At 41.6% G+C, this 22,982-nt stretch overlaps 1 protein-coding gene across 1 annotated transcript; it reads left to right on the top strand.

The window, feature by feature from the left end:
* The first annotated feature begins 2,182 nt into the window (after positions 1-2,182).
* Positions 2,183-22,737, top strand: SPTSSA (serine palmitoyltransferase small subunit A). Its single transcript, XM_081228526.1, has 2 exons — positions 2,183-2,347; positions 21,580-22,737. The coding sequence occupies exons 1-2, from the start codon at positions 2,245-2,247 to the stop codon at positions 21,681-21,683; spliced, it is 207 nt and encodes a 68-aa protein (XP_081084652.1). The 5' UTR covers positions 2,183-2,244; the 3' UTR covers positions 21,684-22,737.
* Positions 22,738-22,982: the final 245 nt, after the last annotated feature.

Below are 22,982 nucleotides of genomic sequence, written 5' to 3'. Positions count from 1 at the left end.
GCTACATACAGCAGGGAGGACTACATGGTAGGAATGGCACTTAGAGAGCTGGCCCAGTGAGGGAAGGGTAGCTATGGGTGATGCTTCCAACCTTGTGTAAACTTCACCAAGCATCACCAAGGGCAGAGGTATTTGGAATTCTTGAAGAGAAAGGAACAAGGGAGCTTGCCTGTGCCCAAACAGATCTGAAGAGAGATAGCTCAAAGAGGATCAGGGACAGAGAGAAGCCCAACACAGTAAGATTCAGAAGTGGGAGGGCCAAGAGTACTTGGATCTCTCAGGGATAAGGAGGCCCCAAGTGAGTGTGGTTTATATATGTCCCATTTACAGTTTCTACCTCTGTAAGGTCTCCAACTGGACACGCTTGTCCTCCAGGCTATTGCTCACTCCCATGTCTTGTCCAAAAAGTGAATCTTATTAAGACGTTGGCTCTTTTTAAAAAAATTTATTTATTTATTTATTTATTACTTTATTTATTTTTGGGTGCATTGGGTCTTCATTGCTGCGCACAGGCTTTCTCTAGTTGCGGTGAGCGGGGGCTACTCTTTGTTGTGGTGACTGGTCTTCTCACTGCGGTGGCTTCTCTTGTTGCAGGGCACGGGCTCTAGAGCTCAGGCTCAGTAGTTGTGGCGCACGTGCCTAGTTGTTCCGTGGCATGTGGGATCTTCCTGGACCATGGCTTGAACCTGTGTCCCCTGCATTGGCAGGCAGATTCTTAACCACTGAACCACCAGGGAAGTCCAAGCCATTGGCTCTTTTAACTTTTGGACAGTAAGTTAAAAATTCCTTAGCTCCTCACACAAGGTCCTTCAGGATATGATCCCTGGTTACTATCTAGCCCTATCTCTTGCTGCTGCCTACACATTCTTTTTGCTTTAGCCACGTGAAATTCTTCCAGCTCTTTAAAAGCACCAGGCCTTCATATAGGGGTTCCATACTCCTGTGTTTGTAATATAGTCCCCACCCTAACCCCATTCATTCTGCCATTTCTGCTTTTCCTTCAATACTCAGCTCAAGCACCATTTCCCAGAAGACTTTTACAACCCCAATCTGATTTTCTCTGGGCTATCAAGGCATCCTACACATAACATAAAAATACCCTTTACCGCATCTCACTATAATCAGTTAACTTGCTTCTCTTCCCTGGTAGACTGGGTACATTATGAAGGAAGATCTCAGTCTATCTGGATTTCTATCCCCAATGTTTTGCTCATGAACAGTACTTGATATTTCTAAATAAATAAATAGTGATCAACCATCAAAGTTTTAAAGTTTATGCAGAAGGCTACTTAACCTAGAAACCTTTTTAACATTTAAATAGCAGGCCATTAATTGTGTCATTTCACATGCTAATCGTGCATCTTCATTCCTGAAGGTGAGTGCAATGTTGCTGGCCCATTTGCCAGTGGGAAAATCTGGACTTTTAAGAGTGCATCTCCAGGAGGTATCTGTCCCACAGACGGATCTCAAGCAGCCTGTCATCTGCAGAACCGACCAGATCAGCGTCCTTCTCCCAGTCTTGACCTACACGGCACCTTTTGCCACTAAGAGAGGTGGGCAGATTGACATATTTATGGTAATCTCTCTCTTGTCTTTAGGTTAAGGAGTGCACGGGGTATGTTGGTTTATGTGGGTGTGCTTCTGTGTGTGTGAGTCCGCGTGTGGGTGGGGAAGGAGGAAGAGGGCAGTGTGTGCATCACTTCTTCACAGATGCCTTTCCTGACCTGCTCGACTGGGCGATGCTCGCCTCCCCACCCTCTCCGAGCACCTTACTCTCCCCCTCTGCACCGATCACAGCTTTTCTGGCATTTGTGTGATGAATGCCTGTCTCCTCCCCTAGATCGTAAACTGCAAGAGGTAAGGATCCTAATATGCTCCTATTCACCCTGTAATCTCTCAGCCCAGTAGGACGCCTAAGGCGTCACTGGTATTCCACAAATATTTCTTCGCCTGGCGTTTCTGGGCCCGACTCGGGGGACCCATCGCGTAAGGGAGCCACGGCCGACCCCTGCGGCAGGACCGCAGCGGGCACTACCGCCCCCCCACAACCAACGGCCGGGCGGGGCTCGCGGCCGGCTGCCCGGGAGCGCGCGGGGCTGGGCGTGCCCACGGGTGACGCTCCGGGCCGGGCCGGCCAATGGGCGCGGGGCAGGCGGGCCTGGCGGCCAGGGGCTCTAGGACGCGAACGGGAGGCCGGCCAGACAGACTGACGTTTGGCTGCAACGCGGGAGGCGCGTGGCAGGGATGGCGCTGGCGCGGGCCTGGAAACAGATGTCCTGGTTCTACTACCAGTACCTGCTGGTCACGGCGCTCTACATGCTGGAGCCCTGGGAGCGGACTGTGTTCAGTATCCTGCCCGGGCCGCGGGCGCGGGGCCGAGTCGGGGCGCGGGGGCCCGGGCGGCATCCTCCCGGGCCCGGGCCTGGCGGGCGCGGGGCGGCGGGAGGGCGGAGAGGCGGCCCCGCGGGAACTGCGCGCGTGGACTCGCCTCTTCGCGGCGGGCACGCGGGGCCGAGGTCTCGGGGCCGAGGGTGGCGCTCCCGCGGTTGGGGGGTGGGGGACGAGAAGTCTTTTGAGATCTGAGGTCGCCGGTGAGTCACTGGACCGAGGTAGAAGCGTCTTTATTGCTGGAGGAGATCCCCTAGGGCGATGTCTGCCCTCGCCTGCACTTCGGCCGTGCCAGCCTTTGATTCAATCTCCTGTTCCCGTGGGAGGCAGGGACCGTGTAAGTGGAGCAGATCGCTCCCGGCTTGGACGCTTTTGACCTTTAGGTGTCCCTGATTTAGCTGGCTTTGGTCCTAATAAGAATGCTAACCAGTTTATCGGCTTTTAAGTCAGGTTGTGAATTTGTGCTTATGGCATCCCAATACAGTTTTTGAAAGCAGTTCGTGAATCGTACCTTTTTGGTCTTCAAGATGGTTTTAAAAGTCTGTTCTACTCATTAATTTGCTGTTTGCACAGTCCGTAACAGTCGAGCCCGAAAAGGAATATGTGGTTAGTTGTAGATAGTGTTTGAAGCTGTGTTTTCGTAGATGGCTAATAACTACTCGTTAACGACTATAGAGCATTTACTACCAGCCAAGCAACTGTGCTAAGTGCTTTGCCTGTATCTTAACTCATCTAACTTTCATAAGCTCAATTAATAACTCAAGGTTGTGAAGAGAGGCTTCCTGAAGTCTGTCTTCATTTGTCTATGTTGACATCCCTTGATATTATTCTTGCAGAATAAATACTAATGAGAGGTAACTTTTTAAAAAAACTTGAGGGCCAATATGAAACAAAATATTTTATATAGCATACTTGCTTGGCCTCTCGTCTTCAGTGTGGTTTAGTTTGGAGTAGCTTCAGAACAACTTTGCAAATACGTGGTAGAGTGACTGAGGTAATTTCATTCCAAGCCTTAATAAGTGTGTTTATTTGTCTTGAACAAATAGGATTGAACAAATAGCAATAGGATTGTACTGAAAGCTGAGTCTTTTGTCTCAATACTTTTGAGGCATCTTAGCTGCTTTACAAGGAAATTTAGTTTTATTATTATTGGCATTTCTTTCCAAACCTGGAGTTTAAGAACCAGAATGCAGAGTTTGGATTTAGAGTCTGAATGTAAAGTATGCCCTAATTTCCTGCACCATTTACTTGTAGCTGTAGTTTAGTTTCACTCTAAGTTCTATAGGTTGGAGCTCATGAGGTCATCCTTGTAAAATGTATACTAAAATATAGACCACCTCTTGACTCAGTTAAAGTTATTAAAAAGTGAATTTAAACATAAACAATGTTGTGCTAAATTGAAACTCTTTAAATCAGAAGTTGAATGTAGGGCCCCACTATTAGAGTCTACACTCTAATTTTACTCTTAAAGGCTTTTGTTGGCACATAGATAAATGCTATGGTGTCAGTGGTGTTAAGGTTTTTCTGTATTATATTGCAATAGTAGTAGTGTCATAAATACCTCCGTGTTTTTCTTGGGGGGGATGGAGAAATAAATTATGAATAAATTATGATGATATGTAGTACCTCTGTGGGTTTTTGCCTTTGAAGCATTTGACTTCTCATTGGTTTATGGGACCACATGATTTCATTAAAAAAAAAAAAACACACACACTAGTGAGATTGCAACCAACCTGAAAGAGACCTGCTGGGACCTGTTGACATCCACCTCTTGAGGGGAAGTTTTAACATGTTTCGAAAGTCCCCTTTCCCTATTGGCAGCCATCAGTGGGAAAGGAAAAGACCAGGTTTTGTAACCAAGACATGTTTTGTAACCAGCGAGACACTCCCTGTAGTGCCTTACTGGGTAACATTGTAATCATGCTGTTGAGGGGAGCTAGAAAATTAAAAATCTTTGTTAAAATAATTGGAAGCATAAGTAAAAGTTATTTTAGCCTTGTTCTTTTAATTAAAAAAACAAAGGTTTATTCTGTAATGGCTTCATATGTTTCCATGACATTTTATATTTGTATTTATTTTAAGCAAAATGCAGGCAGTTTTTTTGGTTTATGCTTGGAATTAGATTCCCCCTGAAAGACAGTCCATGTTTCTTCAAGGAAAGAGTTTTTTTTTTTTTTTTCAACCGCAGTGCTGGGCACACAAATAATGCTTGACAAACATTTTTTTTTTGACAAACATTTGTTTATATGTTGATTTGTCATTTCAGAGAAATTGCAGAAGCACTGATTTTAAGCCACTTTTAGAGAAGCTTTGGAACTTGACTGTTCCTGATGAACAACATTCAGTTGTTGTAGAGAATTCAAACTTAAAGAAGTAGAAAAGGCTATAGATTGAAAGAACTTCTTTGACTTATTTTGGAGATGTTAACAACATTTGCATTGCTCTGTCTACTCATTTGTAAAACATGTACATTTGCTGAGTTCTGTATTCCACAAGTATTGTATACTTTCTAATTGCCAGATACTATTCTAGATAGTAGGGATTTACCTGTGAATAAAACAGATAAAAATATTTATTCTAATCCCACTAGATAAATAAGTAAAAAATTAGATTATTAGATTGTTATAGCTGTTACGGAGAAAAATAAAATGGAGAGGAAGATAGGAACTAAGAAAGAGTCCATGTTCTTTGATTCTTAGTTAGAGTGGTCAGGGAGGGGACATTTAGAAAGATTTAAGCAGGGGAAAAATTCCAGAGGATCGAGCATTCCAGGCAGAAGGAACAGTAACTAGGAATGCCCTGAAGCACCAGCATATCTGGCTTGTTTCTGGGATAGCTGAGTGGCTGGTGTGTCTGGGGTGGAATTAGTGGGGGTGAGTAGTAGGAAAGGGGGTCATATCTGTTCCAGTATGGCCTCCTAGGCATGGAGTGAGAGTTCTGGAGATGAAGGGAGGTGCTCATACCTTTTGAGTAGAGTCACTCAAATCCAGTAACAGTTTTCTCACTGACATTTTTCTCACTGACATTTAAATACAATAAGTCCCCTACATACAGACAAGTTCCGAGAGCGTGTTCGGTTAAGTCCAATTTGTTCATTAAGTCCAACAAAATTAGCCTAGGTACCCAACTAACACAATTGGCTACATAGTACTGTACTGTAATAGAAAACAAATAAAAAAAATAAAGAGAACATTTTTACTCTTACAATACAGTACCTTGAAAAGTACAGTAGTATAGTACAACAGCTGGCATACAGGGGCTGGCATGGAGTGAACAGCCAAGAAGAATTACTCACTGGAGAAGGGAGAGGAGGTGGGAGATGGTAGAACTGAAGGGGACTAACTGTATTTAATAAAGTAGGAAAATAAACCACAGGAATATATATTTTTCCTTTCCTCATGAGACTCAAAGCTCTTTTCATTTTGAATGGGAAAAAAAATTCTAGGAACAGGGTTTTAAAGTTTATTTTAATTAAAAAAATTTTCAACATCCTGAGTTCTGTTCTAAGTTTCCAAGAAGATGGACTTCATTTCTTCCAGGAAATTAGATCCAAGTTCAGGAAAAATTAGAATTGACACATGTTCTCAGGTGGATCCCTGCCCCACCCCTTGTTATTCCACTGGAAGAGCTGGGCAGTGAGTGCTTTGGGATGCAGGGCAGGAAGAGCATGGTGGACTCAGAGAACTTTCAGGGAGGTATTTGAGTTCTTTGCTTTATTTTCTCCCAGGTAGGGAGAAGGTGTGGACTGGGGTGCAGAGATGTGTTGGGATGGTGAGTACGCCAGGCTGACTTGGCTGGAGCAGGGATTCTTTAAGGCAGAGTGGGTGGGAAATAAAGTTGAAAAAGTAGGTTGAGACTTTTTTAATTGAACAGACACTTCTGTGTGCGTACCTTGTGCCAGATGCTGGCCTAGATGCTTGTGATGTATCAGTGAGCACATGAGACAGAGATCCCTGTCCTTGGGAAACTTTGATAATGAGTGAAATATATAGTGGGAATTCCCTGGCAGTCCAGTGGTAAGGACTCTGTGCTTCCACTGCAGGGGGCATGGGTTCGATCCCTGGTCAGGGAACTAAGATCCTGCAGGCAGCGAGATGTTAACCAAAAAAAAAAAGAAGTGAAATATATAGTATGTTAGGTGGTAAGCATTATGGAAAACAGAAATGTAGGTCGGGGGATAAGAAATGTGTGGATGGGATGGAGTTACTGTTTTTAAAGAGATATCAGGAGAGGCTTCATTGCAAAAGCATATTTGAGTAAAAAGATAAAGGAGGTGAGGGAGTTAGCAGGGTAGAAATCTGAGGGAAGAGCAGAGCTGGCAGAGGGACTAGCCATTGCAAAGTCCCTGAGTCCAGAGCCTGCCTGGCATGGATGAAGGCCATCACTGAGGCAGGTATGGCCAGTGCAGAGTGAGTGTGCGGGAGAGTCCTAGGCGGTGAGGTCAGACTCTTTGGAGGTCCTGGAGGTCTTTGTAAGGACTTTGATTTTTAATTTTGGTAAAAAAGGGTACTCTTGGGCGTCCCTGGTGGTGCAGTGGTTGGGAACCGGCCTGCCAATGCAGGGGACACAGGTTCGAGCCTTGGTCTGGGAAGTTCCCACATGCCGTGGAGCAACTAAGCCCGTGTGCCACAACTACTGAGCCTGCGCTCTAGAGTCCACAAGCCACAACTACTGAGCCCGCACACCGCAATGAAGAGTAGCCCCCGCTCGCTGCAACTAGAGGAAGCCTGCGCGCAGCAGCCAAGGCCCAATGCAGCCATAAATAAATAAATAAATAAATAAATAAATAAATATATATATATATATATATATATATATATATATATATATATAAAAGGTACTCTTGAAAGGTTTGATAGAGGAGTGATCCAATCTGGCTTTTTAAGTTTGAAAAGGTTTACTTCGGTTGCAGGATTTGGAATAAATTAAGGGTGGCTGGAGGAGGCAAGGGTAGAAGCAAAGGTAGATATTTTGGATTGAGATAGGCTTTGAGTGATAATGAAAAAAAGCATTCCTTTTTTTAAAATTAAAAAAATTTTATACAACTTTAAAGATTACTTTCCATTTACAGTTGTTACAAAATATTGGCTATATTCCCTGCATTGTACAATACATCCTTGAGCCTGTCTTACACCCAATAGTTTGTATCTCCCACTCCCCTACCCCTATGTTGCCCCTCCCCCCTCCCCCCTCCCCCCTCCCCCCTCCCCCCTCCCCAGCGCTACATTTTAAGCTGTATGTTCTTTCTTCACCTGTCAGTATACTAGAGTAATTAACATGTTTGACAGTTTATTTTATTTATTTATTTTTTTATAAGTTTATTTATTTATTTTTAATAAGTTTATTTATTTATTTATTTTTGGCTGCATTGGGTCTTTGCGCATAGACGGGGGCGGGGGGGCGGTGAGCAGGGGCTACTCTTCATTGCGGTGCGCAGGCTTCTCATTGTGGTGGCTTCTCTTATTGCGGAGCATGGGCTGTGGGTGTGCGGGCTTCAGAAGTTGTGACACTCGGGCTCAGTAGTTGTGGCTCGTGGACTCTAGAGGGCAGGCTCAGTAGTTGTGGCGCTCGGGCTTAGTTGCTCCGCGGCATGTGGGATCTTCCCGGACCACGGCTTGAACCCGTGTCCCCTGCATTGGCAGGCGAATTCTTAACCACTGCGCCACCAGGGAAGCCCTATGCCATTTCCTTTGATCTTCCTTTTGTAGAAATGAATGCAGTTTTCCATTACCAGGGAGGGCTAAATGAGGAAAGCTGAGCTAGGAATAACTGTAACTGATTATTATTTTATTTTTATTTTTAATTAAAAATTTTTTTTTTTTTGTAACTGAGTCGTGCAGCACTCAGAATCTTACTTAGTTCTCCGACCAGGGATCAAACCCGAGCCCCGTGCAGTGGAAGTGTGGAGTTTTAACCACTGGACCGCCAGGGAGGTCTCTGTAACTGATAAATTAATAGTTCCAACCTTCCAGCCCAGTGGTATTCAAACTTTTCATTTGTGTATTCCCTAAAAGAACAAAAAGCACATACTGTGTATCCTCTCACTCATTTAAGTTGACATCTGAAATCTTTCATAGTGAATTTAGACAATTACAAAAGATTTAATTTTTTGCTTTTTAAAAATTATTGTGTTTTTGCTAAAACCTTAAAACTATAGTTTTTTTCTTACACAATTCATAGAAAACATTCATCACATGACCTGATTGGCAAAGCTGGTCCTCACTGTGAAGCCAAACAGGCAAAATCAGTCTTAATTTCTGTCAGGAAAAGCTCGGTGTCATTTTTCTGTTCAAATAATTGTTATGTAAACACCTTCAGTCCTGTCTCACTTTTTTGTTGTTGCTGTTTTATAATTTTATTTGACAATCAGTGGTTAGTTCTCATCCATATTGACTATAGGTTTTTCAAAGTGGTGACAGGTACTTAGGTAACCAACGTATAGAGCTTGTTTGGTGAATCTTCAGCTTCATGTTTTCTGGACAACTGCACAACCACACGTGGATACAGTATGGGACATTCCATAACCCTTTGGCCGAGACAGCTTTGTTGAAACTGTTGTCACTGTGCACATCTGGAGTTCCTGTCTCCTTCATGGCAGATTTCTGGATCTCTTTCAGTGCCTGAGGGGCACGCTTCTTGAAACCCACTCCATGGGTGCGCTTGTGAATGTTGACAGTGGATTCTCTGGTCACTACCTCAGTGATGGCAGAACGGCCCCTCTCACCATCCTCCTTGCTGGAGGCATTTTGCTGGGCCCAGATTGGAAAGGTGTCTCATTTCCAAATTCACATTATTAGATGGATAGATAGGTGAGGTTTGGAGCTGTGCCAGGAGTCTGTTACCTGAACGAAATAAGGTACAATGTAAGTTAGTTCCTATTCCTTTGTTTGCTGTCCCAGAGGTTATTTTATACCCTGGGGAAATGCTAATTGTAAGAGTCTGGAAGTAAAGTGAGAGAAGTGAAGTTGTAAGGGGTGGGGGATGGGAAGGAGAAGTAGCAGATCACAGTTCTCAGATCAGCTTGAGGAGAGAATACAGTGGAAGCTGAAGATTTGTAAACTGATTCCCCTTAACTGATTCTAATCCTCTGAAAAGTCTTGTTCCTCCAGGGCTCCTGTGCTTTAGTTTGAAAACAGCTGCTCTAGCCTGTTTGACACTGCCTGGATATTTGGCTGGCTATGTGAGAATGTTAGACTATCCCTTGTCTGTACTCCTTAGGATATTATAACTTTTTCTTTAGTAGGAAAATGTTCTTTTCTTTCAGGAAAGGTGGAAGAGAAAAACTATGCTACACAAGAACTAGGTGATCTGTACTAGGATGTCAGGGAGAGTCATGGGAGGTTGATGGCAGTGGGGACAAAGCACATACAGATGATCTACAGTGTATCTGCATGTGATACCAATGATTTTTCAGTAGAGCTGAATGTGGATCCTGTCTCCACTGCTTCATGTTCTTAAAGACCTTGTGACCTCCTCCACCCCACAACCTGGCTCAGGGTTTGATTGTTGTAACATTTGTGGTGCTTAGGAGCAAGGATAAGATAAATTCTTTTTTTTTTTTTTGGCTACGTTGGGGTTGGGTCATCGTTGATGTGCATGGGCTTTCTCTATTTGCAGAATGCGGGGCTACTGTTCGTTGCGGTGCGCAGGTTTCTCATTGCGGTGGCTTCTCTTGTTGCGGAGCACAGGCTCTAGGTGCGTGGGCTTCAGTAGTTGTGGCGCGTGGGCTCAGTAGTTGTGGCTCGTGGGCTCTAGAGTGCAGGCTCAGTAGTTGTGGCGCAGGAGCTTAGTTGCTCTGGGGCATGTGGGATCTTCCCGGACCAGGGCTCGTACCCGTGTCCCCTGCATTGGCAGGCGGATTCTTAACTACTGCGCCACCAGGGAAGTTGAAGGTAAAAACCCAATGCTCAATTTTAATAATTAAAACTCTATGTTCTAAAAGATTTACTTAAGAGAGGATATATACTTTTCATGAATTGGAATGCTTAAAAAATAGTAGTTATGGGGGCTTTTCTCATGGTGCAGTGGTTGAGAGTCCACCTGCCAGTGCAGGGGATGCAGTTTCAATCCCTGGTCCAGGAAGATCCCACATGCCGCAGAGCAACTAAGCCTGTGCGCCACAACTGCTGAGCCTGTGCTGTAGAGCCCGCAAGCCACAACTACTGAGCCCAGGTGCCACAACTACTGAAGCCCATACTCCTAGAGCCCGTGCTCCTCAACGAGAGAAGCCACCAGAATGAGAAGCCCACGCACCACAATGAAGAGTAACCCCTGTTCGCCGCAACCAGAGAAAAGCCCACGCACAGCAACAAAGACCCAATGCAGCCAGAAACAATAATAATAATAAAAAAATAGTAGTTATGGAATGATAGAAAGACAGTATTGTATTTATGATCAATGGTTATGAAAAGTAGAATTACTACTAATACAAGAATTTTGGCCATCAAGTGTTGTATGCGTTCCTGAAAAATTCTCAAATAAAAGAGTTTATGGGAAAATATCATTAGCCCCTCAAAATCTATGCAACTTCATAAGCAGGTGCTAATGAAAACAATGATTGGCATCTTGGGGGACAACTTGAATAGCCTGGGCAGGCAGGCTGGGCGCTGCCCCAGGGGACATTAAAAATGCATGGACAGAGTTGACTGGAACTGCTGAAGTGATGGAGATGGTGTGGGCTGCCGTCGAGGAGGTGCAGGAGGCAGTGCAGTCCTGCCGTTATTTGGGAGCTGCGCTAGCCTGGAGGTGTACCTTTCTGGAGAGGGAGCCCAGGTACAGATGCTAATTTTTAATTTTCTTAAAATAGAGCTAAAAGGACTGCAGCCGCTGAGCCGAGGGATGTTTCTTGCTGAAGATTATAATTCTTTCCTCATTAATCTGGCGCCCCTAATTTACAAAAAATCCCATGTGAAACCATGCAGCTCCTGTGATATCCTAGTCATATATGAGTTAATTGATGTTCCAGAAATGTGTTATAGCAGAACAGATTATATTCTAGAGCAGACAGGTAATTTTTCCCCCTTGACCCTGGGACTTAGATCTTCATGTGATTAATAGAAGCTCTAATTATAAAGACATGTAGTGATACACAGCCTTGGTGTCTCTGGGTTCAGAGCTACAAACCATTTCTAGGATTTCAGCTCAGAGTTGAACATGATCATTGCTGGTTTCAGCAGCAGGCTTTTTTGTTTGTTTAGTTTTTAAAGAGTTCGTCATCAAGTTGTTCTAAAATCAATTTCCATACTTAGGTATGACCAACACTACAGAAAGCTCAGAGAATGGGTTTTGCTTGCTAACAGTAACCTCTGATGCTGATGTGATATCCTTTACTATGGCCCAAGAATATCAAAGTGGCTGACTTACACAGGACTATAACCATATCATTATCTTCTACTTGCTTTCATTTATGGCAACTAGGAAAGCATCAAAAGTGATATATTTGGTAAAAATAAGCTTTCTTTTTTTTTTTTTTTAAATTTTTGGCCATGCCACGCAGCTTGCAGGATCTTAGTTCCCCAACTAGGGACTGAACCCGTGCCCTCGGCAGTGAAAGCACGGAGTCCTAACCACTGGACCCCCAGGGAAGTCCCAAAATAAGCTTTCTTAACATTTCTTTTGGTGATGGTCTCTAGTTTTTCGAGGTCAAGGGACAAAACCTGCAGTAATATGAAAGAGTCCTTTTTGGAGCATCACTCAGCAGCTGACACCTGCTTTCCCTTAGAGCTTTGATTGCTTTTCACCAAACAGCCTATGGTAATACTTTGTCAGATACTTTGTTTTCTTTTAAGATGATTCCTTAAAAAAATTAAATTTATCAAAACTTTTGAATATTTCTGAGGATAAAAGTAGCTTTTTAGAGTTAGTTTTACAAAAGGAATTTGACTAATAGAAGATTGGATTGTTTTAGATGACATTTTAGCTTTGTTTTTTTGATATGACCAGGGCCATCAGAGACTGAAAACATTGAAATTAGACTAGTGAAGAGGAATAAATCATACCCACTGGGACAAAGGCCCCTGCCCTTTTCCCAATGAGGAGCTACTTTTGGTTTCTGCAAAGTCTTGCGAATAGGTTGCTAAAGTAGGTGGTGATAGTACGGGGTTACTGGTTAGGGCAGGAAATGTTAGTTACCGTGGTCTTACTTCTGATGTACTGTATTTAACTTTAAAGCATTTCCTCTTTTTTTTTTTTTTAAGTTGCTGAGAAAAGCACTGGGGATGGCCAATCCCTTGTATGGGCAAAAAGTCTTTTTTTTTTTTTTTTTTCCTGTCTAACTGGGAACTTATCAGCTCATGATTAGCTGGGGATCCCTGTTAAAGAAAACAGCAAACAGCACACAGATATATGGTTTCACATCTATTTGCTTTTAATCCATTGGACCCATAAAGTATTTATGTTATGTTCAGGTTATAAATAACCTCTGATTGTTCACTCAGCCCTTGAACAAACAATTATCGGCAGTGCCTGCACAATCCTGGCACATTATCTGCTCAGTTCTTGAATGGTTGATGAAGTGCCTGCTTTGTCTAACAATGCACTACAACTGGAAGCAAAGAGCAGCCGAGGCGTTCACTCTCAAGCACTTAAAATTCAGTGGTAGAGACAGTTACATACACACAAAACAGAAAAGACATATTTTTTAATTTTTGAGGTTTTTGGTTTGTTATAGTCTGGGTTTCACTAGCTTTATTCTATGTTTCTTGAATCACGGTTCCCCCTCTAAAACATAAACGTGATTAATCTTGGTACAGCCGCTGATACTTATACAAACAGCAGTAAGGGCTTGGTAAATGGAAAGATTACTCTATCATTTTGTGTATTACCTTCCAATATATGTGTATTATATAACACTGAATATTTACATTTTCTCTGTGTGTGTGTGTGTGTGTGCCTCAGTGTCTCAAAGAGAAGATTACATTAAGGATGATTGAGAAGTGGTACTTAAATGCCCTCTCCAAGCAAGTGGGATCCTAACATTAATCCAGGAAGGGATTTCATTTTATGGAGAAGAAACTCAGGTCCAGAGAGGTTGTGATGCCTTAGGATTATACTATAAATAACAAGTTAATAGCAGGGTGACCTTGGGCAATTTCCAAACAGAGGTCTGAGTCATAATGTTAAGTGCCCAAGCCCTCAAATAATAATTTCAATAAAGATTATATTACCTTTTGTTGCAGAATAGATTTGATTCCAAATTTTTATATCAACCCTGAAAGGTAGGTGATGTGTGTCCCCAAACCATAGATAAGGAAACTAGTGATCAGAGAGTTTTTGAAACAACCAGGGATTGGCAGAATTGCAGCTCAACCCTAGGTCTCTTCCAGTGCCATGGTGATTCCAGTATCCATTTCTTGTACTTCACAGTGTGTCAAGGATACTTTAAACTTTGAGAGGTGTGTTAAAGAGCGCAGTGGATTGAGAAATCCACTCAAGTACCCAGATAGCAAATAATAGCTGTTATATTCTAAATGGTGTACGCTTAGCTCTGTTTGTGAGAACATTTCTAAGAAGATGAAGGTCACATGTTCCCCAACCTTGCAAATGTCACAATAAAACTGCTGTTTTGAATGGTGCCAAGCATAATCTCAGGGAGTATTCCACTCAGTGTATTGGAGCTATTTCAGCTACATGGCTAAAATTGCTTAAGTCGCATTTGTAGAAAGTTACTTATTAAAAGGCACTTTTTTGCATGTTTTGCAAGGTGATTATTAAGGCTAGTAGAAATTCCTCATGGTCCCATTGTTTACTTGTTCATTTAATATGAGTTTCACTGTATAGTTAAGTCAGTTTTTTTTTTTTTTTTTAAGATACTATCTCATTTGATCTTTTTTTTTTTTTAATTTATTATTTATTTATTTATTTATTTATGGCTGTGTTGGGTCTTCGTTTCTGTGCGAGGGCTTTCTCTAGTTGCGGCGAGCGGGGGCCACTCTTCATCGCGGTGCGCGGGAGTCTCACTGTCGCGGCCTCTCCTGTTGCGGAGCACAGGCTCCAGATGCGCAGGCTCAGTAGTTGTGGCACACGGGCTTAGTTGCTCTGCGGCATGTGGGATCCTCCCAGACCAGGGCTCGAACCCGTGTCCCCTGCATTAGCAGGCAGATTCTTAACCACTGCGCCACCAGGGAAGCCCGAGTCAGTTTTAAATAGTCTCTTATTTGGGGGGGAGGGATTAATTGGGAATTTGGGATTAACAGATCAACAACAAGGACCTATTGTGTAGCACAGGGAACTATAAACAGTATCTTGTAATAACCTATAATGGAAAACAATCTACAAAAGAATATATGTATATCTGAATCACTTTGCTGTACACCTGAAACATTGTAAATCAACTATACTTCAGTAAAAAAATATTCTCTTATGGTTGAGAGCTTTAGGATAATTTTGGGGAATAATTTTGAAATTTAATTGTATAGAAAACTTACTTTTAGAGGCTTCTTTAATTATTGTGTTTCTGGAAATACTTAGGAGAAGTGGGATCAGAATACAGAAACTGTTTTTTGAGGGAAATAGAATTAAAAGTTAAATTTAATAAGTGGCTCTGGGTAAAAGTTTAGGTTTATTGTTATTATTGTTATTATTTTGAGTAGCTAATAATTGGCATTTGCATCTAGGTGCAAGTGACTTTTGGTAATTTTCTGTTTTCTTGGTCAGAATTGAGAGTTGTTTATTCTGTTTCTGAGAGCTAAGATTTTCTGTTTATTTCCTAGTAGCAAATTAGATCCAGTGATGCCTAACCCAAACTTTGCCAGGGAAAAAGATCCTTCAAATAAAACAGTTTTTAGTCTAGTAGTATATGCAGTTCCATTTTCCTTTACAGTTCTTACTTATTAAAAAAATAAGTAAGACTTTATTAACTATTCAGGCATGCAATAAAAAAACCCATAAAGAATAATATAATGAAGTGTGCCCATACCACCAACTACTGATGAAAAACATGCATTTGAAGACCCTTTGTGCCCCTTCTCACTTGATCTCCCTTCTTCCTCTTCCCATTTCACCCCACTAAGTAACCACTATCCTGAATTTATCATATATAATTGCCATTTATTTGTTATTACTCCACATGTATGCATCACAGCATAATGCTGTAGAAAGTCATGAACTCTAGTGTCTAATATTTTAACCAGGCAAAACATCTTTTCAAGTTTTGATAAGTTCTAGGGACTTCCCTGGTGGTCCAGTGGTTAAGAGTCTGCGCTTCCACTTCAGGGGGCACAGGTTCGATCCCTGGTGGGGGGACTAGGATCCTGCATTCCTTTGGTGTGGCCAAGAAAAAAAAAAAGTTTTGATAAGTTCTTGTTTCACTTGGAAAGATGTCCTGATTTTATATGCATATAAAAGATTAAAGGTTTGACAATTTAGTGTTCACAAAATTGAGCCTAAGTTTCAGATTCCTGTCTTATAGTAGAACAATCTCTGTTAAGCTAATTTATGCATGTTAACTGATACATGCTCCATACTAAATAGAAGAATTATAGTGCCATAAAGAGTACATAATATAATCATTCAAATGGCTGTTTTTAGTAATTCTTACTTGAATTTGATCCAGTGACCTGAAGATTATTATCATACCATTTCATTTGCTTTGTGTATACATTCGTAAGTCTTACCTAAAAGCTGTTAAAAAACCCAAAAAGCATCTTGAAAATATAGTATTGCTTAGAAACAGATTTTGGTTTTCTTTGCTGTAGTTGCTTTAGAGTTTGTTGGTCACAGTAATATGTAGAATACGTAGAAAGCACCACAGTGAATCTACAGTCAAATAACATTTCTTAAGCAATTCCTTTATTCATCAAATATTTATTAAGTGTGTGTTATGTTAGATGTTGGAGATACAAAAATGATTAGACATTGTTCCTGTGTTCAAGGAGTTGATAATCTGGATGAGATAAATATCAGTACATCTACAAATAGGTAATGTCAGGTGATAAGCACTGTGTGATATGAGTAAAGAACTTGATGAGCATTAGGAAATAGTTAATTCTGCCAGGACGTTGGGGTAAGAATAGAAAAAGTATGAGTGCTAGGGAGAGCCTCATACGAGAGGAGATGACTAGCTGAGCTCTAAGAATGTTTAGGTTTTACTTGGAGGAATAGGACTTTTCGTACAGAGGAAGATATTATAGTGTAATGGTTAAGAACACATTTTAGGAGTTTGACTTGGTTTGGAATTGGCTCCATTGCTTACTCTGATTTCAGGATATTACTGAAGGGCTTAACACAGTGCCGTGCGCACACTAGACAAAATGAAAGCTGCCACTGCTGTTATCCTTAGTCACATTATTAAACCGTAATCAAAGGCAGAGCAGTATGAAAATATAGAACATTGTTTTCTGAGACTCGTGTAATGTGGCATGAGTAGGATGTGTGTTTGTTGGGGGATGACTTGGAGTGTTGGGAGGTATGATGGAAAAGCAGCATGGTACAGTTGACCCTTGAACAAACAGGGGTTAGGGGTGCTGACCCCTGCATAGTTGAAAATCTGGGTATAACTTTTTACGGTCGGGCCCTCTGTATCTGTGGCTCCACATCTGCAGATTCAACCAACTGTGGATTGTGTCGTGCTGTAGTAGGTATTTATTGAAAAGAATCCACGTATAAGTGGGCCTGTGCAGTTCAAACCCATGTTGTTCAAGGGTCAACTGTAGATGCTTTTGGTCCCCACCTTGATCCCCTTTACCAGCTTATGTACTTCTCCCTTGCTGCTGGGAGTGTTGTCTGCTACAGCCTTCTAGCTTCCCCCTTCTCCAGACTATTGTCCTTGGCCAAGCCAGCTGTCTCGCCCAGGTGCTTTTTCCTCAGCTTATTGCACAGCCAGTGATTGACAGATTAAGGGATACAAAAGATCAGGCCTGTTGCCTCAAAGCAACACCAATATGTGGTACAATTCATGCTCCAGAGCGCCCTGTGAGAGCTGAGCTCCTGAACCTCCTCAGCTTTTCCCCCTGCTCTGTTCTGTTCTGCTCACTCCCCTTCTGATAAAACTCCCTTCAGAATAGCTTATACAAGAATCCCTGTTCCAGCCTCTCAATTCTTGTCTACTTCTTGCACTCCAACCTAAGACCAGGTACTTGAGCTAGATTGGAAAGGTCCTCAGATGCTTGGCTTAGAATTCCAAGTGCTATCCTAGAGGCATTGGGAAGCATGCATTTTAAAATGTAAAGAGAGACATGGAAAATAGCCAGAGGCCTAAAGTGGGAGCTTTTAAGTGATTAAGTAAGGAATGATAAATACCTCAATCATTTATCATTGATAAGGGTAGGGGAACATGAGATAAAAGTCATTTGTTGTGTGGTTGGAAAGAATGGAGAAGTCTTAAATAATTTGAATTTGGGGAGAAGGAATCAAAGCAATTTCTAGATTGAGTGACTAGGCAAATAGTTAATCTATAGTTATATCAGATAGTGTGTCAACAATTTTCAAATCATTGGAAAATAGGACCTATAGGAAGAAGTAGTTTTGGAGAAAGGTAATGAGTTCAGTTTTGGCTCTGTGAATTTAAGCCTGTCATAGGTGGAAATGTCCAGTATCATAGGAAATACTTGTCTGCAGTATAGAAGGTGGGGTCAGGTCAACAACATTAAGGTGGTTGTTTAAGTTATAAGTGTGTGTAGGCCCAAGACAAATCATTGGGAGCTCCATTTATCATTTAGAATCCTTTCAACTGCAAGTATGACAAAGACTATCTAAAGGTGGTTTATGGGTAAAGGGCGTATGTATTGGCTTATGTACCTGAAAATCCAGTGGTAGGGTGGCTTCAGGCCATTTGATCAGGGTTCTAGCTCCATTTTTCTGCAATTATTTTTGTTCCGCCACCTTCATCTGTCAACTTTGTTCCGAGTTTTGATTTCCTCATGGAGGCAAAGTGACTCCAGTGATTCCAGGATTCTATCAGCAAACTGCATATTTTAGAAGGAGAATCTGTGTTCCTGGATTCCTGGCAGAACTCCTAAACTTTGAGCTGGTTGATCAGATTTGGGGGGTGGGCATTTGTAAAAAGAAAAGATCTTAACTGGTTCAGATCAGTCAGGGCTTATCCCTGGAGTTGGGATAGGTGTTAGGCCCACCCAAAGAGCACGGCTGCTGTACTAGCAGGAGGGCTGGAGTGGATGTTTGGGAGAAAAGCACAAGATTAACTCTAATCATCTTACACATTAGTGGCAGACAGGGAAAAAGAGCCAGTGAACTAGGAAAATGGTGTGAGAGAAGGGAAGAGAGCACCAGAGAAGTACCTCAGCCCAGAGGTGAAGGAGTTTTGAAGAGGAAAGATGAAAATAGTGTCAATTCAGATAGCCATTGGATTTGATAGGAGGTCGTTGGTGCTCTGAGAGCAGTGTCTATAGCCTGGAGAGGTAGAAGGCAGATGGTTGTGTGGGTGATGAGTAATGATATGGAAGCAGCAAGTTTGTACTTTTTTTTTTTTTTAAAGAAATTGAGTGGTGAATACAAAGTGGTTGTTTAAGAAAGAACTGGATTAAGGGAGGCTAAAAAGTAAATTAAAAAAATGGTCATAGGGCTTCCCTGGTGGCGCAGTGGTTGAGAGTCTCCCTGCCAATGCAGGGGACATGGGTTCGAGCCCCAGTCCGGGAGGATCCCACATGCCGCGGAGCAGCTAGGCCTGTGAGCCACAACTACTGAGCCTGCGCTCTAGAGCCCGTGAGCCACAACTACTGAAGCCCGCATGCCTAGAGCCCGTGCTCCGCAACAAGAAGCCCGTGCACCGTAACAAAGAGTAACCCCCACTCGCTGCAACTAGAGAAAGCCGGTGCCCAGCAACAAAGACCCAACTCGGCTAAGTAAATAAAAAAAAAAAAAAAAAAAAAAGGTCATGGGAGAACTACCCACATCTGACGTCTGCAACTCTACCAGTGCACATCTCCTTCCTGCAAACACCCTCCCTCTTGTGAAGTTCTTCACAGGGAGAGCAGCACCAACCCAGGTACCCCCAACAGGGTCATCAGTTTCGCCCCAGATGTGACACTGGCCTCTGCCGCCATATGCAGTGACCCATTTCCAAAGTCCTGTCCATCTTCTTCATAAATCCCGCTTCAGGATACCCCTGTGTCCAAATTGTCCTGGTCACCATTCTGGGCACTGTGAGGGACACTGAAGGACTAAGAATGTCCACTGTGGCTGTCTCCCTGTCACCAAGGCCTTCCTCCTAACCCCCTTACCCATCACCCAGCTGCTCCTCCTACCCCCAGAAAAATGTAACTCACCAAATAATGGTTGTTAATCAGCAAGAACTTGCCCTCCCCACCTTGGGACCCACACTTGACCAACCTTAGCTTAAAAGCTAAGACTGAATGCAGGCTGACCCCTCCCATGAAGACTGTAAAATCCCACTATAAAATCAATATGATTTTTTTTTAAGGCCGTGCTGTGCAGCATGTGGGAATCTTTTTTTTTTAAAAAAAATTTATTTATTTATTTGGCTGTGCCAGGTCTTTAGTTGCGGCATGTGGGATCTTCATTGCAGCGTGCGGGATCTTTAGTTGCAGCATGTGGGATCTAGTTCCCTGACCAGGGATCGAACCTGTTCCCCCTGCATTGGGAGCGTGGAGTCTTAACCACTGGACCACCAGGGAAGTCCCCAAATCATTATGATTTTAATTTCATTTAAAAAAAATTATGGGAGCCTTTTCACCCATGTTTGCCAGATGAGGGGAATGAACTTAGGGTCTGAGTCAGGTTTGAGCTGTGGCTCTAAAGACAGCTTCTTGTGTGACCCTGGACAAGTCACCTCAGTGTTTTGTCAGTCTCTGATGAGTACTAGTGAATAAACATTTCACAGGAAAGCCGTAAAGGTCAAGCAAGATAATACATAAAAGAGGTTTGTCAACTAAACTGTTATACAAATATTAGCTGGTAGTAATCACATTGTTTATTTAAACCCTATATTCTCATAAAGGAATGTAAGGTATTATAGAACTACTAGTATGTAGAGCTGAAGGTATGTAAGGCAGGAGGTGGGGGAGGAGGGGAGAGAGAGAATATGAATGAATGAATGAATGAATGAATGAATGCATAAAACACAGTCCCAGTTCAGAAGGAGTTATTCCCCTTAGCATGACTCTGCAAAGCAAAAAGCCCTCAGGTTTGACATAATTTTTGTTAGTAGTATTTCGTGTGGCCCAAGAGGAGGGCTCCTTGTTGACTTGCATATATACAGTTTATTTATTTTTTATAAATTTTTTAATTTTAATTTTTATTTATTTTTGGCTGTGTTGGGTTTTTGTTGCTGCGTGCGGGCTTTCTTTTGTTCTGGGGAGCAGGGCTACTCTTCTTTGCAGTGCGAGGGCTTCTCATTGCTGTGGCTTCTCTTGTTGTGAAGCACAGGCTTTAGGTGCACGGGCTTCAGTAGTTGCAGCATGCAGGCTTCAGTAGTTGTGGCTCGCGGGCTCTAGAGCGCAGGCTCAGTAGTTGTGGTGCATGGGCTTAGTTGCTCCACGGCACGTGGGATCTTCCTGGACCAGGGCTCGAACCCATGTCCCCCACATTGGCAGGTGATTTCTTAACCATTGTGCTACCAGGGAAGCCCCCTATACAGTTTACATTCCTTTTGGAATGCGGAGAAAGGACCACAGTGCAGAATGTTTATGGTTTAGGTTATCAAGGTGGCTTTTATTTGATGTTGTTGCAAAGTTTAGTGATAATAATAATAATAAATGTTTAATAGTAGCAGCTGTTATCAGTTTATGTCACTAGTATATGATTGATCTTATCTTTGGCTCTAAAGCCAGTATCTTAGCCACATTCTAGTTTAAATAATTCTAAAATTCTTGGATCAGACATTCTTATTGTTCAAGCTAGTAGACCTTTTACAGTCATTAAATACTGTACAATTTTATTCCTGTATGTTTCTGTTTCTTAGATTGAACAGAGTCACTTTCTCTGCTTCATTTTAAGCAGGCTGATGTTTTGAAATGTAATAGGGAGAATAATAGTATGCACCATGTAAGGTGACGGTGAAGACAAAATGAGCTTAAAAAACTTAGAATGGTGTTAGGCATAGTTAAGGTTAGTGGCTATAATTATAGTTATTAGTTCTTTATAAATACTTGGTAGGTATGAGAAAGCATTAAATGAATGGGTACTTCCACATAGAACAATTGTTGAAAAAATTTGGGGATTTAGGTTTGGTTAAACTGAGAAAAAGTAAATGAAGTTTCCTTAACTACAACTTAGATTCCATGCTGGTTTCCATCGTGGGGATGGCACTGTACACAGGATATGTCTTCATGCCTCAGCACATCATGGCGATACTGCACTACTTTGAAATTGTACAATGACCAAGATGTGACCAAAATCAAGAAGTTCTTTAGGGAAGAGCCACCGTCTGAAGTTGGAACGAGACTTCATCAGATGTCATAAGAAACTCTACTAGATGTCAACATAACCAACCCAACCCTCTGCATATAAAGACTAAAATTTATGAGTAGAACAGGAAAACAATCCTGACTCATGTGTTGTGTTCTTTATTTTTAATTTTAAAAGAGGCTCTTGTATAGTAGTTTTTGTCTATTTTAACATTGTAGTCATTTGTACTTTGATATCAGTATTTTCTTAACCTTTGTGACTGTTTCAATATTACCCAGTGAAAGCTTTTCTTAATGTAACTTTGAGTACATTTTAATTGCCTTCTATTTCTAAAACCCAAAGTCATTAGTTGGGCTTTACCGTTCTTGCTATCATATGGCATACATATCTGCCTGGATATATTTCTACTCTTGACCAAAGTTTTGTAAGAAAAAATTCAAGATTCGGGACGGGGCTAGGGAGGGAGGATATTTTATTGAGAACTATTTACAAAAGACTTATCTGTAAGTTTGAACTCAGGAGTACAGTTTTAGCTATCTGGACTCTACTCTTAACAGCTTTTACTTTAGAACTATTAAAGTGTTTCTTAACAATGAAAAAGAAAGATCTTGCTGAAGTTAAAATAAGGAACATTTCACCTTTTAAATATTTAATTTGTGTGTGGACTCATTTCCAGAAAACTTTGGTGATGGTTCTTGTGACAAATGGTGGTGAAGTAGCATTATTATGTAATGCTTATATATTGTAGAGTTTTTAATAGAAGGTAAATCAGTTTCCTCTGAGGGCCATTAGTAACAATGTACTTCCTTAAATTTAGTGTCATGATTGTAATGGGTGCTGCAAATGCATTTGCACATTGTAATATGATGAGATGAATTGTTAAAAACTATAGCAAAAAGAAATGTAAACTTGGTTAAAATCTTCTCTTTGTATTGCTTTTTTTTTAAAAAGATTTTTATTCCTTAAATGTAAAATGACTACCTAATTTTTTGATGTAAACTCATTAAATTCAAAGAGAGAAAAATCAGCTGATGTAGCAGTATTTTTTTTTTTTCTCGTTGGTTAGATGTTGATCTAATATTTATACTTCTGGATTGATTGCTGTGGACAGATAAGCAGTAAGTATATCTTAACATGTCTTTCAACATAAAAGTATCGCTAATTTAAAAAATTAGACTTTTTTTTAACATACCTCACAGAATGTTTGCTATTTAAAAAAAAAAAGTAAGTACTTTTGGCCCCAAATTGTATGGATTAGACTTTTGAAGTGT

Source organism: Mesoplodon bidens (assembly GCF_964165515.1).
Source record: "Mesoplodon bidens genome assembly, chromosome: 3".
In the NCBI taxonomy this organism is placed as follows: Eukaryota; Metazoa; Chordata; class Mammalia; order Artiodactyla; family Ziphiidae; genus Mesoplodon; species Mesoplodon bidens.
Note: the sequence above shows the minus strand (reverse complement) of the source record. Positions and strands in the feature narration are given on the sequence as shown.

Excerpts from the sequence above, each read along its gene's own strand:
- SPTSSA (XM_081228526.1), top strand. The coding sequence starts at position 2,245 with ATGGCGCTGGCGCGGGCCTGGAAACAGATGTCCTGGTTCTACTACCAG. Across the intron at positions 2,348-21,579 it reads CTGGGAGCGGACTGTGTTCA|ATTCCATGCTGGTTTCCATC; the intron begins GTATCCTGCCCG and ends ACTACAACTTAG.